This window comes from Thalassophryne amazonica, chromosome 7 (genome assembly GCF_902500255.1).
Source record: "Thalassophryne amazonica chromosome 7, fThaAma1.1, whole genome shotgun sequence".
Lineage (NCBI taxonomy): Eukaryota > Metazoa > Chordata > Actinopteri > Batrachoidiformes > Batrachoididae > Thalassophryne > Thalassophryne amazonica.
Window position 1 is genome coordinate 83,219,957 of NC_047109.1, and position 18,476 is coordinate 83,238,432.

The 18,476-nt window shown below is 44.6% G+C and overlaps 1 protein-coding gene and 1 long non-coding RNA gene across 2 annotated transcripts in view; one reads left to right on the forward strand and one right to left on the reverse strand.

Annotated features, from left to right (window-relative positions):
• Positions 1–18,476, reverse strand: part of fam171a1 (family with sequence similarity 171 member A1) — a 53,390-nt gene that overhangs the window by 17,981 nt on the left and 16,933 nt on the right. Inside the window, 1 exon segment of the mRNA XM_034174834.1 lies at positions 477–704. Coding sequence (XP_034030725.1) covers positions 477–704 — 228 coding nt within the window.
• LOC117514402 lies at positions 626–16,583 on the forward strand. Its single transcript, XR_004561879.1, has 4 exons — positions 626–706; positions 2,623–2,625; positions 3,306–3,313; positions 16,573–16,583. It is a non-coding gene; the product is annotated as an uncharacterized LOC117514402 (long non-coding RNA).

Sequence of the window (18,476 nt, forward strand, 5' to 3'; positions counted from 1 at the left end):
CTGACACAAACGTGTTGTAATGCAACATGCCAGCATTGGTGTGTATGTGTGTGAGAGAGAGAATGGGTGAACATGAGGCAGAAAAGTACTGTAAAATGTTTACAATGGAAAATGGAGGCAGCAATGCATTACTGGCAAGATGATGGACAGACATCTGAGAATAGTACAAATGTTTGCAAAAGAGAGCACAGACATATGAAGAAATCAGAGGTGAGTTAATGAGGTGAGTCTAGAATATATAAAATTTTAACCTTATGAAATACCTGACAAAAAATATTGAAACTTCTCACAATATTCTAATTTTGAGATGCAACCGTAATCAACTGTTCTTTGATGTATTACACTTTGGGGAACTAATAACACAATGTTCCTCCACCTCTGAGGCTCATGGAAATTCCCGGTCGGTTCATACAATAGCCCAACTGTGCACTGCAGTGTGAAACAGCAATATCAAGTACACCCAGTTATATTCCTACCAGGTATTCTTGAGGGTGTCCAGGGGACAGAGTTTGGCACGTAGCCCCGTTTATTTGCAGTGACGACCAAAGCTGTCCCAAGGCGGAAAGAAAAGCGAAGGAAAGTGGTGCCATCAGCCATTGAGGTTTCTGTGGTTACAGATGTGTGATTGGCAAAAAGTTGTACTATGGCTCCTCCGAGGGGCTGGTGAGTGCTGGCGTCGCTTAGGTGAATTTTCAGAGTTACCTCTGTGAACAAAACAATGTGTCAGCAGGCTGTAATATTTGGATGCATGCATATGAAGGTCAAAAAGCAGTAAGAGAAAAATAATGACCCAAGAATCCAAACACGTACAAGATACACATTCATTTCTCCCTCTCATTTTAGCTTCCCATCAGATTTTACTGCAGTTGAAGTAAATTAATACGAGGGCTGTCCGTAAAGTATAGGTCCTTTTTATTTTTTTCAAAAACTATATGGATTTCATTCATATGTTTTTACGTCAGACATGCTTGAACCCTCGTGCGCATGCGTGAGTTTTTCCACGCCTGTCGGTGACGTCATTCGCCTGTGAGCACTCCTTGTGGGAGGAGTCGTCCAGCCCCTCGTCGGAATTCCTTTGTCTGAGAAGTTGCTGAGAGACTGGCGCTTTGTTTGATCAAAATTTTTTCTAAACCTGTGAGACACATCGAAGTGGACACGGTTCGAAAAATTAAGCTGGTTTTCAGTGAAAATTTTAACAGCTGATGAGAGATTTTGAGGTGATTCTGTCGCTTTAAGGACTTCCCACGGTGCGAGACGTCGTGCAGCGCTCTCAGGCAGCGTCATCAGCCTGTTTCAAGCTGAAAACCTCCACATTTCAGGCTCTGTTGATCCAGGACGTCGTGAGAGAACAGAGAAGTTTCAGAAGAAGTCGGTTTCAGCATTTTATCCGGATATTCCACTGTTAAAGGAGATTTTTTAATGAAAGACGTGCGGGCGGATTGCAGTGTCGGCTCGCAGCCGCCGCGACGCTCCGTCACAGGAAAAACACCTCTGCTGGAAGCCTTAAGGACAAGTTGGAACATCTCCAGCTGATAAACAATTTCTCATATACTCACTCCACTGAAAGCCATCAAAAGCCAACTGGATTTTACAAATGGTTATCAACACGGAGGTGTTTTTCCTGTGCCGTCCGCACGTCTTTCATTAAAAAAATCTCCTTTAACAGTGGAATATCCGGATAAAATGCTGAAAGCGACTTCTTCTGAAACGTCTCTGTTCTCTCACGACATCCTAGATCAATAGAGCCTGAAATGTGGAGGTTTTCAGCTTGAACAGGCTGATGACGCTGCCTGAGAGCGCTGCACGACGTCTCGCACAGTGAAAAGTCCTTAAAGCGACAGAATCACCTCAAAATCTCTCATCAGCCGTTAACATTTTCACTGAAAACCAGCTTAATTTTTCGAACCGTGTCCACTTCGATGTGTCTCACAGGTTTAGAAAAAATTTTGATCAAACAAAGCGCCAGTCTCTCAGCAACTTCTCAGACAAAGGAATTCCGACGAGGGGCTGGACGACTCCTCCCACAAGGAGTGCTCACAGGCGAATGACGTCACCGACAGGCGTGGAAAAACTCACGCATGCGCAAGAGGGTTCAAGCATGTCTGACGTAAAAACATATGAATGAAATCCATATAGTTTTTGAAAAAAATAAAAAGGACCTATACTTTACGGACAGACCTCGTATGTGCTTCTACTGCAGACCATCGTCTTTAATTTAAAGGGTAATCACATCCAAACTGGGTGAACAGTGTAGGAATTACAGCACTTTTGTTTAGGTCCCTGGTTCTTAAGACACGAAAAGTAATTGAATAATTGGCTGCTGAGCTGTTTCATTGCCAGATGTGTGTTTTCCCCCTCATTATTTTATTGACATGTCAGCAGATTAAAGGTCTGGAGTTGATTTCAACCATTATATATTGCTTCAATTAAATCAGTCATTAAGAAATGAAAAAAAAAAAGTCGACAGTATGGTAAATCTGCCGACAGTAAGCAGTCCTCACAAACTGAGTGACGTGTACAAAACTAAGGAAAGCTACCAAGACAACTTTACTGAAGCAACAAGCTCCAGTGGTATTAACAGGAGAGACTGTCACATACATCTTTTTTTGCTTGCTTTACCAGTCAGTTTCACTGCAAAAACTTGAACTGTAGTCGTTCCTCACTCGTCACCTTTGTACAAAAATAAATAAAAATTTAATACGTCGAAATATGTCATCATCCCTACAATGTTCACCTTATTCGAATGCAACTTTCCTCAAATGTTAAGATGCTAATTTGCAGTTCAAGCTCATTATTTCCTGTCAACTCTAATAACAAAGTTTGAATAACAACTCTGCCTGTGTCCAAATTGTTTTACTGAGATTAATTTCGCTGCCAGGCTCTTTCCCTCCAACAGAGATGGCATTCCACAATCTGACCAATCACAAAGGGATGGCTGCCTCACCACATCCTGGATTCTACCCAGTTCTACACTTCCCCTCTAAAACAAAGACCATTTCCTTCTATCAAAGAAGCCTTGAATAAGAAATAAACATTAAAAACAGACAAAAACAAGGGCCACATAGAGACAGACGGACACATTCACACTCGCACACACACACCTACAGTCAATTTAGAGTCACCAATTCTCCTAACCCGCATGTATTCAGAAGTGGGGGGAAACCAGATCACCCCGAGGGAACCCACATGAACACGGGGACAGCATGCAAACTCCACACACAAAGGACCAGATGGGAAGCGGTGCCAGGACCTTTGTGCAGTGAGGCAACAGTGCTAACCAGCACTGCTTGATTACCTCCGCCAAGGAGGTTATGTTTTCGGTCGAGTTTGTTTGTTTGTCTGTCTGTCTGTTTCTCAGCAAGATAACTCAAAACGTTTTGAACGGATTTTGATGAAATGTTGTGGAGTGGTTGGAAATGACAAGAGAAACAAGTGATTAAATTTTAGTGGTGATCCGGATCACGATCCGGATCCAGGAATTTTTTAAAGGATTCTTCACCATTGTGGGATAGGGGGAATTTTGACATTCTAGTTTCTAACTCCACAAAAACAAAGCAGAAAGGCTTGAAAAAAATTAGGGTCTAACAGTCAAATGTTCTATCAAACAACAAAGTTTGGTGATGATCGGATCCGGATTCCGGATCTGGTGATCCAGAATATGCAAAAATATAGGGAAAATAGAAAATGTGTCAGTGTGAGGTGAAAAATGAAGCTAGACATGCACAACTAACACCAAATTGTAGCTGTATCTGTAATGATTCAGTAAGGTGTCATCAGATTTGATGTAGCTTCAAATGTTATGGAGCCAGAGCCAGAAGAAAACCGCCATTACCGAAAAATCGTTTTTATACAATAACCTTTGAACTAATAAAGACATAAAGTGATTCCAAGTTCAAGTAGAATGTTTTCATAGTTAAGGATGTCAAATATAAAAGGAAAGAAAAGTGTATGTATCATAGTTTTGGTTGTAACACTGAATTGTTGAATAGATCATTGTGCCAAGGAGGGAATCTCTTTAGGGTCAGTGACCCTATGGCCTTGTGTAGCACATGCAACACTTAAAAAATAGTTATATTTCAGAATGTACTGTTATTTATTTAGAGAAGTGTTTCATAAATGTTAAAAAATTCATATATTTGCAGTTTAGTTGAATAATACATTGAATTTTGTCTCTTATTTGTTTTTGTCTATAAGCACATGCATTATCAATATCAGTGCTCAAGAGAACAGTAGCTTCAGGGACAGGTGCAAGTTGCAATAAACTGTGATGCCAAGAGCTAAGGATATATGCTATCCAGTCACAGCAGATGAAACTTTGTTTTACTACTGAGCAAACATCGTTAGACTTTTTTAGGTTGAATGATTCCACGGCGTGTAGATGTTATGGCGTCAGTGACCCCATGGCCTTGGCGGAGGTTTGCACTCTCCGAGTGCTTCTAGTTTTTCTATGTGATACAGACTTTATTTTTGTGACATGTAATGTGATTGGTTTTTTGTCTACAAGGAAATATCCTTCACGAGTCTCTGGCTATGGTACCACTAGCTGCAACCAGGAAATTGGCAGGCCATTCTTGGCAAACATTTTTTTCTAAGAAACACTACAGTAAAACTCACCTAAACAGTCACTGTATAAACCGGATATTCACACTTACCAGACAAAAGCATAAGTCCCAATGATTTTGTGTGTTTTTTCCAGGTGATTTTCGCTCACACTGGACAAAACATCCTGTCCAATTGCAATGCATTTCCATTAAAAAACTCTCCCATATACCGGACAGAGCAGCCTGGACGTGCCCAGTAACAGAGGTATGAAATTAAGTTCAGCACTGACACTCACCAATTCGAGGAAAGTGGATACCGTATTTCTGTGATTAAAAGACCAGGCATTTTTTTTTTTTCAAACCGTGCTCAGATACGGGACCTAAACGAGGCAGGGCGTAATTCAAGGCCAGCGATTATTAACAAAATGCTGCTTGCACTGTAATGTTGTTACGTTTCATACATAGCCCTGAGGTTGAACCAAACCTCTTTAGATCACAGCCCTCTGCCTGGCTGCAAACCCGCACACCTGCTAAATGACGGACACCACAAAAGGCTGCAATTTGTCACTTTTCTGCTTTCACTCCTTCCTCTCCCTTCATATTTTAAAAGTTATTGCAACGTGCACACTGATTATATTATGATCATGGATCAAATACATTTGGTAGAATGTCCACAAATATGATCAACAACATGGAGTCAGAAACAGACACTCAAATGATCCGCAATTCATGGAGGAAAATTACATGTACTGTAGGTTTGAAGGTTGATGATTATATAAAGAAGTGGAGCTCGTTGAGGGACAAATTAATCCAGAAAAAGCACTGTTCCTGCAGCAAATGTCAGGATGTGAGTTTCTGCCTGGTTTTGTTTTTATGCTTTTGCCATGTTTCTGTTTCTCTATAGGCTTATTCTCTTGTTGGGTTTTTTTCCTGCTTGGGTTTATCTGTCCTTGTCTCTCTTGTTTGTCTCTCCTGTTTCTATCATTGCATGGCCACAGAGATGGAGAAGCATAAATCAGTTTTTTTAGGATTTTAAGGTACCACTCTACAGTGAACATACAAAAAGAGTCACTCATCCAAATGTAATATTTTTAATGCACATAATGCCCGGCGCTTATTTAAGGCAGGCGTTTATTTTTTTCAAAGTTTGACCCAGTCATTAAATGAGACAGGCCCCAATTCAACGTCAAATGTTTAATCAAAGAAATACATAAGCCAAATTGGAGCTGGGGATTCCCCAAAGATCATTTGGCGCCTCCTGGCTTTGAAATAATCTGTTACAGATTTTGTCCATTTTATATATACAACTGATTTTGATTATGATGGAGAAAATTCACTGGTCCACCTGAATCCATTATATGTGAGTTTTAGTGCATATCGGCCTTTGCCTTGTCAATACTTTGCTAACAAAGATTCTTCATTTTAAAAAGTTCACTTTCATAGAGATAAATATTTATTATATCATTCAGAGTGGTTCCCCTGCAGCATTAGAAGCCTGGCACGCTAGTAAGGGGTGGTGGCCAAGTGGTTAATGCGCTTGTTTTCAGTGCAGAAGGTTCCAGGTTCAAATCCCACCCCTGCCACATTTCTCCATGTAATGTGGAGTTGCGTCAGGAAGGGCATCCGGCGTAAAACCTGTGCCAATTCAACATGCAGATCCACCTTGGATTTGCTGTGGCGACCCCGAGTGCAAACAAGGGAGCAGCCAAAGGGACTTACTTTACTGTTTAGCTGACAGCAGTGCAACATTAAAAGGAACTGAAGTCACTGTGGTCCACATCAGTGCAGTGAGCTATTGAAAGCTCACTGCACTGATGTGGACCACATCAGAAGCTGTCGGACGTCACAGTCTGACTTCAACTCCACCCCCACGTGCACTGCACATTTTTTTCATGAAACGCTCCCTCACCGTTCATGCTGTTAAACTCCTCAATAACTCGTTCCACTCCAAAATCAGCACTGATACAGCCAATGTGACAAACAAAAAATATAAAATCTCATTTGTAGAAAGCTCTGATTCTTAATGTGGGTCTGACTGATAGGTGATGGTTTGTGGAACAGCAAGTCTGCCGTTCTGCAGAGCATGAATGAGGGTTACTAACCTGCGGCGCAAGAGCTACCCTCCACATAAGGCTGAGTCGCCTTTGTGTAGACATGTTTTACCAGACTGTCTGAACTTAAAACTTTGAAGAAAAGAATGGGTGCACATCTGTCAGTGGGATTATTGACAATAAATATGCACAGAAATTTTCCTTATACCCAAATATACTGTTTGTACCCATGCAGTGATTGGTGGGATTAGTGAAGCTGAAACCAAGTGATCCTATTCTTTTGTAGGGTTAGGTTCTTTATAAGTATCATTAAGAAATGATTTGATCCACCGACATCAAGAGCCTTTTTGCTTAACGATTCTCTTATCGATCCTTCAGTTTGGGACACTGGAGCGGCCGTTGTTTCTGACGGTGCTTATCGAGAAAACGATCATATCTCTGCAGTGATTGCAGACTGCAGTGGGTCTGCTTGAAGCAACGAAGCAGAACTTCAACCCACTGTTCGCTGGTTCTCTGCTTCACTGGTTTTCAGAAGTGGCAAGTCAGCAATTTCTTCATTAACACCTCTCAAAGCCATTTAAAGAAGTCAGTCATGAGTCACCTTTGTCTGGATTAAAGTCACTAACTGGGACTCTCGTTGTGGGCAAGAAACGAGACTCATCCTCCGTTCCACACCGGAGTTTTACGATGGTTCTCTGGCGTGAGCACCAGCCAGTGTGTAAACTGAAGCTGTCCATCAGGTAAAGGAAATAATAATAACAATGATAATAATATCCTCTGTTATGAGAGACTAAGTGCACATGTTGTGTGTGGGCCGCCAGAAGAGGAGGTACTGCTGGCCCACCACCAGTGGGCGCCCTGCCTGAAGTGCGGGCTTCAGGCACGAGAGGGCGCTGCCGCCACAGACACAGTCGGGGGTGACAGCTGTCACTCATTATCTCTTGACAGCTGTCACCCATCTACTCAACATCAATCAATCAATCAATCAATCAATCAATCAATCAGTTTTTTATATAGCGCCAAATCACAACAAACAGTTGCCCCAAGGCACTTTATATTGTAAGGCAAGGCCATACAATAATTATGTAAAACCCCAACGGTCAAACGACCCCCTGTGAGCAAGCACTTGGCTACAGTGGGAAGGAAAAACTCCCTTTTAACAGGAAGAAACCTCCAGCAGAACCAGGCTCAGGGAGGGGCAGTCTTCTGCTGGGACTGGTTGGGGCTGAGGGAGAGAACCAGGAAAAAGACATGATGTGGAGGGGAGCAGAGATCAATCACTAATGATTAAATGCAGAGTGGTGCATACAGAGCAAAAAGAGAAAGAAACAGTGCATCATGGGAACCCCCCAGCAGTCTATGTCTATAGCAGCATAACTAAGGGATGGTTCAGGGTCACCTGATCCAGCCCTAACTATAAACTTTAGCAAAAAGGAAAGTTTTAAGCCTAATCTTAAAAGTAGAGAGGGTGTCTGTCTCCCTGATCTGAATTGGGAGCTGGTTCCACAGGAGAGGAGCCTGAAAGCTGAAGGCTCTGCCTCCCATTCTACTCTTACAAACCCTAGGAACTACAAGTAAGCCTGCAGTCTGAGAGCGAAGCGTTCTATTGGGGTGATATGGTACTACGAGGTCCCTAAGATAAGATGGGACCTGATTATTCAAAACCTTATAAGTAAGAAGAAGAATTTTAAATTCTATTCTAGAATTAACAGGAAGCCAATGAAGAGAGGCCAATATGGGTGAGATATGCTCTCTCCTTCTAGTCCCCGTTAGTACTCTAGCTGCAGCATTTTGAATTAACTGAAGGCTTTTTAGGGAACTTTTAGGACAACCTGATAATAATGAATTACAATAGTCCAGCCTAGAGGAAATAAATGCATGAATTAGTTTTTCAGCATCACTCTGAGATAAGACCTTTCTGATTTTAGAGATATTGCGTAAATGCAAAAAAGCAGTCCTACATATTTGTTTAATATGCGCTTTGAATGACATATCCTGATCAAAAATGACTCCAAGATTTCTCACAGTATTACTAGAGGTCAGGGTAATGCCATCCAGAGTAAGGATCTGGTTAGACACCATGTTTCTAAGATTTGTGGGGCCAAGTACAATAACTTCAGTTTTATCTGAGTTTAAAAGCAGGAAATTAGAGGTCATCCATGTCTTTATGTCTGTAAGACAATCCTGCAGTTTAGCTAATTGGTGTGTGTCCTCTGGCTTCATGGATAGATAAAGCTGGGTATCATCTGCGTAACAATGAAAATTTAAGCAATACCGTCTAATAATACTGCCTAAGGGAAGCATGTATAAAGTGAATAAAATTGGTACTAGCACAGAACCTTGTGGACGTCCATAATTAACTTTAGTCTGTGAAGAAGATTCCCCATTTACATGAACAAATTGTAATCTATTAGACAAATATGATTCAAACCACCGCAGCGCAGTGCCTTTAATACCTATGGCATGCTCTAATCTCTGTAATAAAATTTTATGGTCAACTGTATCAAAAGCAGCACTGAGGTCTAACAGAACAAGCACAGAGATGAGTCCACTGTCTGAGGCCATAAGAAGATCATTTGTAACCTTCACTAATGCTGTTTCTGTACTATGATGAATTCTAAAACCTGACTGAAACTCTTCAAATAGACCATTCCTCTGCAGATGATCAGTTAGCTGTTTTACAACTACCCTTTCAAGAATTTTTGGGTCAAGTGATGGCTTTTTAAGTAATGGTTTAATTACTGCCACCTTAAAAGCCTGTGGTACATAGCCAACTAACAAAGATAGATTGATCATATTTAAGATCGAGCATTAAATAATGGTAGGGCTTCCTTGAGCAGCCTGGTAGGAATGGGGTCTAATAAACATGTTGATGGTTTGGATGAAGTAACTAATGAAAATAACTCAGACAGAACAATCGGAGAGAAAGAGTCTAACCAAATACCGGCATCACTGAAAGCAGCCAAAGATAACGATACGTCTTTGGGATGGTTATGAGTAATTTTTTCTCTAATAGTTAAAATTTTGTTAGCAAAGAAAGTCATGAAGTCATTACTAGTTAAAGTTAATGGAATACTCAGCTCAATAGAGCTCTGACTCTTTGGTCAGCCTGGCTACAGTGCTGAAAAGAAACCTGGGGTTGTTCTTATTTTCTTCAATTAGTGATGAGTAGAAAGATGTCCTAGCTTTACGGAGGGCTTTTTTATAGAGCAACAGACTCTTTTTCCAGGCTAAGTGAAGATCTTCTAAATTAGTGAGACGCCATTTCCTCTCCAACTTACGGGTTATCTGCTTTAAGCTACGAGTTTGTGAGTTATACCACGGAGTCAGGCACTTCTGATTTAAAGCGCTCTTTTCAGAGGAGCTACAGCATCCAAAGTTGTCTTCAATGAGGATGTAAAACTACTGACGAGATACTCTATCTCACTTACAGAGTTTAGGTAGCTACTCTGCACTGTGTTGGTATATGGCATTAGAGAACATAAAGAAGGAATCATATCCTTAAACCTAGTTACAGCGCTTTCTGAAAGACTTCTAGTGTAATGAAACTTATTCCCCACTGCTGGGTAGTCCATCAGAGTAAATGTAAATGTTATTAAGAAATGATCAGACAGAAGGGAGTTTTCAGGGAATACTGTTAAGTCTTCTATTTCCATACCATAAGTCAGAACAAGATCTAAGATATGATTAAAGTGGTGGGTGGACTCATTTACATTTTGAGCAAAGCCAATAGAGTCTAATAATAGATTAAATGCAGTGTTGAGGCTGTCATTCTCAGCATCTGAGTGGATGTTAAAATCGCCCACTATAATTATCTTATCTGAGCTAAGCACTAAGTCAGACAAAAGGTCTGAAAATTCACAGAGAAACTCACAGTAACGACCAGGTGGACGATAGATAATAACAAATAAAACTGGTTTTTGGGACTTCCAATTTGGATGGACAAGACTAAGAGTCAAGCTTTCAAATGAATTAAAGCTCTGTCTGGGTTTTTGATTAATTAATAAGCTGGAATGGAAGATTGCTGCTAATCCTCCCGCCCCGGCCCGTGCTACGAGCATTCTGACCGTTAGTGTGACTCGGGGTGTTGACTCATTTAAACTAACATATTCATCCTGCTGTAACCAGGTTTCTGTAAGGCAGAATAAATCAATATGTTGATCAATTATTATATCATTTACCAACAGGGACTTAGAAGAGAGAGACCTAATGTTTAATAGACCACATTTAACTGTTTTAGTCTGTGGTGCAGTTGAAGGTGCTATATTATTTTTCTTTTGAATTTTTATGCTTAAATAGATTTTTGCTGGTTATTGGTGGTCTGGGAGCAGACACCGTCTCTACGGGGATGGGGTAATGAGGGGATGGCAGGGGGAGAGAAGCTGCAGAGAGGTGTGTAAGACTACAACTCTGCATCCTGGTCCCAAACCTGGATAGTCACGGTTTGGAGGATTTAAGAAAATTGGCCAGATTTCTAGAAATGAGAGCTGCTCCATCCAAAGTGGGATGGATGCCGTCTCTCCTAACAAGACCAGGTTTTCCCCAGAAGCTTTGCCAATTATCTATGAAGCCCACCTCATTTTTTGGACACACTCAGACAGCCAGCAATTCAAGGAGAACATGCGGCTAAACATGTCACTCCCGGTCCGATTGGGGAGGGGCCCAGAGAAAACTACAGAGTCTGACATTGTTTTTGCAAAGTTACACACCGATTTAATGTTAATTTTAGTGACCTCCGATTGGCGTAACCGGGTGTCATTGCTGCCGACGTGAATTACAATCTTACCAAATTTACGCTTAGCCTTAGCCAGCAGTTTCAAATTTCCTTCAATGTCGCCTGCTCTGGCCCCCGGAAGACAATTGACTATGGTTGCTGGTGTCGCTAACTTCACATTTCTCAAAACAGAGTCGCCAATAACCAGAGTTTGATCCTCGGCGGGTGTGTCGAGTGGGGAAAAACGGTTAGAAATGTGAACGGGTTGGCGGTGTACACGGGGCTTCTGTTTAGAACTACGCTTCCTCCTCACAGTCACCCAGTCGGCCTGCTTTCCCGGCTGCTCGGGATCTGCCAGGAGGTAACTAACGGCGGCTAAGCTACCTTGGTCCGCACCGACTACAGGGGCCTGGCTAGCTGTAGAATTTTCCACGGTGCGGAGCCGAGTCTCCAATTCGCCCAGCCTGGCCTCCAAAGCTATGAATAAGCTACACTTATTACAAGTACCGTTACTGCTAACGGAGGCCGAGGAATAACTAAACATTTCACACCCAGAGCAGAAAAGTGCGGGAGAGACAGGAGAAGCCGCCATGCTAAATCGGCTAAGAGCTAGTAGCTACGCTAAGCTAGCGGATTCCTAAAAACACGCAAAGTGAATAATGTGTAAATAATTTAGAGGTGATTCAGCAGAAGGAGTGCTTTAGTTAAGGCACATAAAGATTACACTGGGAAACAAATCGTAATCTAGATAACTAGATCAATCTAACTGCGCAGATTAAACAGCTAACAGATACAGAAAAACACAGCTGTGCTCCGGAACAGGAAGTGATACAATACCGCAGTGAGAGCCAACCACCAGTAGAGGCCATCATCTCACTCCATAAAGACCAGACGTCATCTCCACCTCGTTGCCGAGATATCGTACTTCATTGGAGGTAATATCCTCAGCCGTTTGTGAGTTACAATATAATTTGTATATTGTGAGTGTTTGCAGGAGTACCGGTACCTCTGTCGGTGGAAGCTGAGAGAGTGCTGGACGGCACTCTTTTCCCCTGAGGAATCACTGCGGTACTCTGCAACATATTGAGTGAGAGGTAGAGGTGGCATTCCCACTGTTGTTGTTACGGGGTGTACACACACCCACACTTGACTGTCTTTGTTCTCGCCAGCAGTACCAGATCCGACAGTCGGGGACGGTGATCACCTGGGAATTCGGGACTTGGCGGCTCCAGTATTCACCAGATTTGGTGGCGGCGGAAATCGTGTGGTTCCGGCTCTTCTCAGGACAGACGTCTTCTATCCTCGAGCCTGCCCACACGTCACCTTTGTGGATTGACTGTAATCATATTCTGAGATTGTCTGTATGTTCGTTGTGCTCCTTCACAACATTAAATTGTTCATTTTTGGCTCATCTATTGACCGTTCATTTGCACCCCCTGTTGTGGGTCCGTGTCACTACACTTTCACAACAGCACAGCTCCAAAGAGCTGCACAGATTTTGGTCAGAATTAATAACTTCAGAGGGAACTGCCCTTTTAAGTCAAATGACACCTCTTTCCAAATGTTATAATACAAACAATAAACTACAACCAACCAAAATAGTTGTTTTTTTTCCCTAAAATGAGATGTCCTCCGTTTTTTATGAATTACATCCTGATGTGCACTGCAGCCAGTTGCAAGGGCTCAGCTCAGTCTATGGCGTTACATTTGTGTCATTAAGATCTGAAAGGAAATGCTTTTGACAAACATTACAGATTTTATTTCAATTTATGTCCCGTAATCTAGGATCCACCATGTACATCAAGGATCCAGTGACCATGTACAGATTTATTGATTTTTATTTGTCCAGTCCAGAGATCAAGGATCCAGTGAGCAATTTCATCTTTATTTACTTTAAGATTCAATAAAATGTTGACATAGAAAATCTGTAAAACCTACACAGAAAATTCACAAGCGGTATTGATAAGCGGAATCAATAATGGCATTGATATCTTTTGGTATTCTTTAATATGAAAAATACTTTTGCATTGTTCTGTTAAAAAGCAAGTTTAAAAAAAATTCGAGGGGAAACAATGACTCATATTGATCAGCCACAATTTCAACATCAAATCCTAAAGGCAAAGCAAAACACATTTTGAGCCAACAATGTTATTTCAGTACAACCACACAAATTGTGCTCTCTCTCTCTGTATTTAGATTGTCTTCACGTGACAATTTGCTCTACTTGATCATTGGCTGTTGGATGACCCATGGTGACCTTTCAATTAAGGCTGAAAGGGTTTTCCCACTCCTTCTCCTCTGACCTAAACAGGTCCAACTCCCCCTGATTTGCTCTAACTGAATGTTATTGTAACCCTTTCTTGTAACTCCGCCCTCCCCAAGAAGTGCACCAACATGCACACATGTCCAGCTACACATACGTGCCCATGGCTAGACAAATTCCCCACCCCCACTCCAGTGTACCGAGGTCAGCGAGGAACCACTCTGGCAACTTGGTGCGAGTTCAATCCAAGACCAAGCACAATATAAAATGGAGCTGTGCACCAAATGATATGTTTGCATGGGTGCAAATTATACTCTGCATTGTATGCAGTGTGGCCTTTGGCACAGCAACGTGCCAGTCTCAATCCAAATATCATTTCTGTGAAAGGAGTGGTGTTAAAATCCATCCAGGGCTACACACAGGCACTTCATTCCTCCCACTGTTACACTGATGCTGTCACAGCAAAAGTTTGCAAATCAAATATAAGGCTGGATTTCCCCTTAGCAGAAAATAAGATACGTGCTCGAGAGCCCCTGACCTCACTTCCTGTCCCACTCCCAGTTATTTGTTGTTATGGGTACCAGCTGTGTTCACTTTAAAAGAGAGTCCCCTGAGAGACTACACACATATACACACACACAAAATGTAACAGTCCCTTCCCAGTACTCATCCAATAAATCACGTGTGGTGACATCACTGTTAAACAAGCTAGGAGTCTCTTCTGAGCTCTGACTTACAGGAAAGTGAGAGCTTATCACTGAGAAGAACCACCAACAGCCTTGAATCCGACGGCTAAAACAGACTTCCATAGCTGTACTGGCTGCTTACCTGCACGTAGTGGAGCACCATATGGAAGACAACCAGATCAAAGACTGCAATCTCACACTAATTACTCTAGGCAACAACAGCCAAAGCAGCAGGGTGTTTTTTTTGTGTGCACACAATCAGAAAAAATAAATTAATTAATCAAATTAAATAATACAGCCTCAATAGGAGAAAATAGGGGCAATAAGTGCATTCTTTTAAATGACTTTTATAGTATGAACAGAGGTATGCATTAATCAGATGGCACACAGGGTCAGTACATTTTTGCACCATGAAAGTTAAGTGTTGACAAATTGGAAATGCATGGTATGACTGGCCTCCAGTGGGTGTGTAAGGGGCTTTGTTGCTCTTCCAAAAAGAGAAGAGCAGATGCATTCTGTACACAAGGATGACTGCAAATCTAGCTTCTATACAGCATATTTACCCAGAATACAAAAAAGTAACAGGCACAGAATGTTTTCTTTTTCAACTATTAGTATATATACATATAATGTTGTGAAAGTGACGTGACACAGACCCACAACAGGGGGCGTTAATGAACGGACAATGGATAAGCCAAAAAGTAACAATTTAATGTTGTGAATCGCACAACAACGTACAGACAATAACAATATGGTGGACTGTCAATCATACACCAGGTGACGTGTGGGCAGGCTCGACGATAGAAGACGCCTGGAGAGAGAAGAGCTGGATCCCCACACAGCTTCCACCACCAACGGAGCTGAAGAACACCGGAGCCGCCAAGCCCTGCGCCCCAGGTGGCCGCTGTCTTCAGCAGTCAGACCCGGTACTGCTGACAGAGAACAGAGACAGTCCAGATGAGTGTGAGTTCGCACACTCAGTAATCCCACAGTCTGTATTAAGGAGGGAAAACCTCCACCTCCAATCACACACACTCGTGCAGCTCCTGGTCAACCACTTATCTGAGTTGGGGTGTGAGGCGAAGCCGTCGCTGTCACACCAAACGCCAATCCTCCAGATAAGGCAAGACTCCAGGAAAACGGCTGCAATAGAAGTTCAAGTTATTACACACACAGTGTTAGTCAGCAGAGAAATTACCTGAATGGTAGTTGATTTCTCGGCGAGGAGGTGGAGTTGCAGTCCGGTCTTTGTAGTGGTGGTGATGGGTGACAGCTTGTGTTGATTGATGACAGCTGTCACCTCCAGCAAAGCCGACGCCCTCTCGTGCTTGAAGCCCGCACTTCAAGCAGGGCACCATCTTGTGGTGGTGGGCCAGCAGTACCTCCTCTTCAGCAGCCCACACAACAGGACCCCCCCCTCAACGGGCGCCTCCTGGCGCCCGACCAGGCTTGTCCGGGTGCCGCCGGTAGAAGTCGGCCAGGAGGGCCGGGTCCAGGATGAAGCTCCTCTTCACCCAGGAGCGTTCTTCGGGTCCATACCCCTCCCAGTCCACCAAATACTGGAACCCCCGGCCCTTCCGACGGACGTCCAGGAGCTGGCGCACGGTCCAAGCCGGCGCCCCGTCGATGATCCGGGCAGGAGGCGGCGCCGGTCCGGGGGTACAGAGGGGTGACACGTGGTGAGGTTTGATGTGGGACACATGGAAAACCGGGTGGATCCGCAGTGAAGCTGAAGCTGCCAGCTTCACTGCGGCTGGACTGAGGACCTTGAGGATAGGGATCCTCAGCTGGCGCAGGTGGTGCAGGCCTGGACATACTCCCGGACGTCGGCTTCCATAGACGTCCACCAGAAGCGCTGCCGGACCACTGCCACGGTTCTTCGCACCCCTGGGTGACAGGAGAGCTTGGAACCGTGACAGAAGTCAAGGACCGCAGCCCTGGCCTCTGGTGGGATGTACAGTTTGTTCTTCGGACCGGTCCCCGGGTCCGGGCTACGTGTCAGGGCCTCCCGGACGGTCTTCTCCACGTCCCAGGTAAGGGCAGCCATGACAGTGGACTCGGGGATGATGGTGTCAGGGGGGTCTGACAGCTCGGTCTTGACCTCCTCTTCGTGCACCCGGGACAGGGCATCAGATTGTTGGTTCTTTGTCCCGGGGCGGTAGGTGATCCGGAAGTCAAAACGCCCGAAGAACAGCGACCAGCGGGCTTGCCTGGGGTTCAGACGCTTCGCGGTCCGGATGTACTCCAGGTTCCGATGGTTCGTGAAAACTGTAAATGGTACCGATGCTCCCTCCAACAGGTGTCTCCACTCTTCAAGAGCTTCCTTCACCCCAAGAAGTTCCCGATTGCCGACGTCATAGTTCCGTTCAGCTGGGGTCAACCTGCGGGAAAAGTAGGCACATGGATGGAGAACCTTGTCGGACTCCCCGCTCTGGGATAGCACGGCTCCTATCCCTGAGTCAGAGGCATCCACTTCAACAACAAACTGGCGCTTGGGATCGGGCTGCACCAGAACTGGTGCAGTTGAGAACCGGCGTTTCAACTCCCTAAACGCGGCTTCGCACCGATCCGACCAGGTGAAGGGGACTTTTGTGGAGGTCAGGGCTGTCAGGTGGCTAACTACCTGACTGTAGCCCTTGATGAACCTCCGGTAGAAATTTGCAAAACCGAGGAACTGTGGTAGTTTCCTACGGTTCGTTGGTTGGGGCCAATCTCTCACCGCCGCAACCTTGGCCGGATCAGGGGCGACGGAGTTGGAGGAGATTATGAACCCCAAGAAGGACAAAGAAGTGCGGTGGAACTCACACTTCTCGCCCTTCACAAACAGCCGGTTCTCCAACAACCGCTGTAGAACCTGACGTACATGCTTAACATGGGTCTCAGGATCCGGAGAAAAAATGAGTATATCGTCTAGATATACGAAGACAAACCGATGCAGGAAGTCCCGCAAGACGTCATTAACCAATGCTTGGAACGTCGCCGGCGCATTGGTGAGGCCGAACGGCATGACCAGGTACTCAAAGTGACCTAACGGGGTGTTAAATGCCGTCTTCCACTCGTCTCCCTCCCGGATCCGAACCAGGTGATAAGCATTCCTAAGATCCAATTTTGTGAAAATGTGGGCTCCATGCAGGGGCGTGAACACTGAATCCAACAGAGGTAGCGGGTATCGGTTTCGAACCGTGATCTCGTTCAGCCCTCTGTAATCAATGCATGGACGGAGTCCGCCGTCCTTCTTGCCCACAAAAAAGAAACCAGCACCCATCGGGGAGGTGGAGTTCCGGATCAACCCGGCAGCTAACGAGTCCCGGATGTAGGTCTCCATTGATTCGCATTCCGGACGTGAGAGGTTGTACAGCCTGCTGGACGGGTACTCAGCGCCTGGTATCAAATCAATGGCACAATCGTACAGACGGTGCGGGGGCAGCGTGAGTGCCAGATCCTTGCTGAAGACGTCAGCAAGGTCGTGGTACTCAGCTGGCACCGCCGCCAGATTGGGGGGGACTAAAACCTCCTCCTTAGCTGTCACACCGGGTGGAACCGAGGATCCTAACACTCCCGGTGGCAGGTTTCGCTCCACTGAACCACAACCCCAGACGGCCAATCAATCCGGGGATTGTGTTTTAACACCCATGGAAAACCCAAAATCACTCGGGAGGTAGAAGGTGTTACATAAAACACAATCTCCTCCCTGTGATTCCCAGACACCACCAATGTCACTGGCTGAGTCTGGTGTGTGATTAGTGTAAGAAGGGTGCCATCTAGTGCCCGCACCGACAATGGTGACGGTAAGGCCACTAGAGGGAGCCCAAACTCCTTTGCCCATCTGCTATCCAGCAGATTTCCCTCCGACCCCGTGTCCACCAGTGCTGGGGCGTGAAGGGTTAAATCCTCACTCAGGATCGTGACTGGGATTCGTGCAGATTTATGGGGTCTCCCCGCGTGGGTATTGTGACCCACCCTTAGCCCAGTCTCTAAGGACGAGTGCTGCTGTTTTGATCGTTTGGGGCATTCTCTCTGTGTGTGCTCAGTAGAGCTGCAGAGAAAACACTCTCCACGGATCAGCCTCCTTTGTCTCTGATCTGATCGTTTTTTGGCCCTGCTCGTTTCCATAGCAACGTCAGCAGGGGGAGCTGTTGTCACGTGGAGAGCCCTGGCAGTGGAGCGTGGGGAAGTCGGCTCCCTTTCAGACCCGGGAGGAAGAGGGACGGCTTGTGCCTG